Consider the following 3,681-nt stretch of genomic DNA (forward strand, 5'->3'; position numbering starts at 1 on the left):
TGAAAGGAACTATGTAACTAACATTGCTAGCCTTTTCCTGGCAGGAAAATGCACATAAACGGCAGATGACGTGGGAACAAAAATAACAGATCCATGCAAAATATATTCGAGAAAAGATTGATACAAAAGTAAAGTGTAAAGACTGGTAGTTCGAACGTAAAAGCACTCACGAGTTATCAACTCAATAACAAAGAAAATAGACCAGAGGATTTTTAAGAAGCAGCGAAAGACTCAAGCTTATTCAATTAGTGAACTAACTAACAAGGTTAAATCCGCTGCACAGGATTTTAACCCTGGACACACGGTGACTCCACTGCACAACCGACAACCACCACTCCGCTATCATTCCATTCTCACAAAGGGATACACTCAATACCACCAAATTCATAAAAAAAATCTACACAACAGACTGAAATATGTAGTTTTCACATGGTTTAGCACAACAGTGGAGATAACTACTTAAAATTGAACAGAGCAAGTAATGGTGGTCAGCATGCCACCAAAAATGGAGCACGCACAGTGCACGAACTATTGCCGTACTAAAGTCAAGATCAGACAGATCACCAAAGTTTAGAATAATGCAACAAATACATGTAATTTGGTGATAACCTGGTGTTAGTACTGTGATGAAGGATCAAGCACATGCCCCATGAAGATAACCGTAGCAGACACTTCCTCCCGAATGAGAAAGAAGAAAGGGTGGTCGGCTGCGAAGTGCTCTGTGGGTAAAGGCTTGCCTATGCTTTTCTCCACAGAAGTTTCTTCAATTTCATCATCGTTCACTTCCAAAATCACTTTATGAAGTACATCAGATAGAAACAAAGGCTCCTTCGAGTCACCTTCCTTTACCATATCTTTGAAATCCGCATCTCGTCGGAATGGCAATTCAAGTGTCATATCTTTCAGAAAATCCTTCATGTCGATCTGAAAAGATATCGTGAATTTGGGCACCCCAATACCCACATGGCGCTTCTCTGTTGGTAAATGTTGTTCTAAGAATGCCGGTTCAGAGAAAATCTTCTTGGTTAATTCAAACAGGCCATCATGAGCATCTGGGAGGAAAATGTACATGGAAAACTTCCGTTCATTATTCCCTTGCTTGTAAGGAAGCTTAATAACTTTGAATCCGTCGTGCGCAGCAAAAAGACGAGTTCTGTCATACTCCACAAAAGGAACTAGGACATGTGTTCCATCCAGACAGTAGAATTTTTGTTCAGCAGTCTTCCCTATATCAGTCTTATCCAGCCATCTGCCTTTAAAATACAGTGCGCTGCCAAGTACAAGCCCTGTATTCTGGTCAACTAATCCATCTGGAAGGAGTGAGGTAATGGTTTGTCTCGTGGACTTGTTGACCCATGAGTTAATTTGCTCAGCAGCATCTTCTGGCTTCAATTATCAAGAAAATAGTTTCCATAAATATCAAAATAAGAATCACAAGGCATCTCAAGTACAGTTAACACCACAAGATTAGTTTCTTACCCAATATTTATTCCAAAACAATTTAGTGTCGTACTGTTCAAATTCAAATATATCGAGACAACCTCTTGAAAAGGATCTTACAGTAACGAGCAACCTGTGTAGTTATTACTTTCATGATGGAATACTGGCATGATAAGTCTCTTTGCTCAATTAACATTTTTACTAGAGCAAAGAAATTTCGACGAGATCTTATAGCAAAGTAGCTGCACAGGTAAGTACTAAAAGACAGTAAACCAGAAAGCACCAACATATATGGAGGTATCGATTACCTACACTAATGAGATGACATGAATACAAATATCTGTTTCCTGTACGTTCAAACAATCAACAACGAGAAATTGAGACGTTCTGAACTTTCACTGCCATACTGAAGCTAACTAATGGCACAAGCATATACTTCGAACAGCTGAAGAACATACTCCGTAACTACAATCACCGTGCAATTCATGTGAGAAAGGAGCCATAGGATGTACCGTGCTCTTGAAATCGACCGTCTTGGCCGCTGAGCAGTACAGGCCACCAGCGGTCTCGACGAACTCCGGCGAGAGCGTCGTCGATGCGTCGGCCCACACGCCAGAGGCGAACGCGAGCTGTGGTCCACCAGACTTCGCCCGGTCCTTGAGCACGCGCTTGACCACACGTGACGCCACGTTGGCCGCGTCAGCCGCCGCGCCCTTGCCGCCGCCACCGCAGCCCAGCGTACCGAGCAACTGCCTCCGCGTCGCACCACGCGCGCCGGAGGACGCGAGGGAGAGCGCGGCGTGGACTCCAACAGGGGAGACGGCGGCGTTTCCAGTTCCGGCGGCGGCGAGGACGCGGCCGGCGAGGGGCAGGCAGAACGCGCGCTGTGCTGCGTCCAGGGCCTCCTCCCATGGCCTCGTCGGCATCGGCGCAGGGGCGACGGGCGCCTGAGCATCGGGAACCGGACCGGGGGACGGCGAGGGAGGGTGAGGTTTCGGGGCGGGGCTCCGCCGGTTGGGTTTTGGGGCGGCGCTCCGGCGGAGCACTCGCGGGAGGGAGGAGAAGTGCCGCATTTTGGGATGGAAACCCAGGGAGACTCCGGCCAGGGTTTATTTAGGGTTCAACAACGATCAAAGAAAGTGATCTGTGTGGGCTGATCCGATTTGAGGCCCAATAGGCCGGTACTCTCAACCAGTATGTGCCAATTTGGCGCAGCGACTATTTATCGCCTTAAGCGAGCACAGGGGGAACGTCTCGCTGAAGGGCTCTACTAATTGGGCCGGCCCATTCGCGTGCGGTTGATGAACTGCAAAGGAGGAGAAAGTCGGTGTCCATGGGATTCGACCGCGAGTGCGGGCTAGCCACTGTGCTAGGCCACTGTGTAGGGCCACTTTTCTTAACACGAAACAAGCCGCGTTTCTCATCATCTATTGTCTGTTTTTATTTCCAGTTTTTTCCCTCCATTTTCTCTCTCTTTTCATTGGTTTTTTTCTTCTCCTTCCTTCTTTATTGTCTTTCTTTAGTTTTTATTTTTTCCCTTTATTGTTTGTTTGGCTTTCTTTTATTCTCCATTTTTGGCTTTTCTTTTGTTTTTACTGTTTGTTTTCGTTTTTTACTTTACATTTTCGTATATGTCAAAAAATTTAATAAGTGATCACCATTTTTGTATAGACATTCAACATTATCCAAATGCTTATTCAAAATTTTATAAATACTTGTTCAACATTTTAATAATTATTCAACATTTTTAATACTTATTCAACATTTTCAAGTACTTGTTCAATATTTATAATACTTATTCAATATTTTCAAATACTTGTTCAAATTTTTTTAAATACTTGTTCAACAATTTTTAATACCTATTCAACATTTGTCAAATACTTGTTCAACATCTTTAATATTTGTTCAACATTTTTTTAATATTTATTCAACATTTTTCAAATGTGTTTTTAAATAGTGTTTTTTTGTATCTACATATAGAATATTTTAAAGTATAAAGAAAGTACAAAAATAAAGCAAAAACCGAGATAAGAAAACAGAAAAAAAAAACAGGTCGTGCCCTCCCGTGCGGCTGGGCCGGCCCATCCGGGCTCCCCCCGACACGAGGCTTCCCCCTGTGCTCGCTTAAAGCGAGACATAGGGGAGCCCCAGTTAGGGTTCTGCTCAATAAAACAAAGGACAACGCTAGGCGCCGATCGATTATCCCGAATTTCGGCCTGTCACCATGCGTGCATCCAATTG

At 43.9% G+C, this 3,681-nt stretch overlaps 1 protein-coding gene across 1 annotated transcript; it reads right to left on the reverse strand.

Moving 5' to 3' along the window:
- Positions 1-410: 410 nt before the first annotated feature.
- On the reverse strand, positions 411-2,531 carry LOC123096374 (probable non-inhibitory serpin-Z9). Its single transcript, XM_044518099.1, has 2 exons — positions 1,953-2,531; positions 411-1,386 (listed from the first exon to the last, which is right to left on the reverse strand). The coding sequence occupies exons 1-2, from the start codon at positions 2,511-2,513 to the stop codon at positions 616-618; spliced, it is 1,332 nt and encodes a 443-aa protein (XP_044374034.1). The 5' UTR covers positions 2,514-2,531; the 3' UTR covers positions 411-615.
- Between the last annotated feature and the right edge of the window lie 1,150 nt (positions 2,532-3,681).

Source organism: Triticum aestivum, chromosome 4D (assembly GCF_018294505.1).
Source record: "Triticum aestivum cultivar Chinese Spring chromosome 4D, IWGSC CS RefSeq v2.1, whole genome shotgun sequence".
Taxonomy (NCBI): Eukaryota; Viridiplantae; Streptophyta; class Magnoliopsida; order Poales; family Poaceae; genus Triticum; species Triticum aestivum.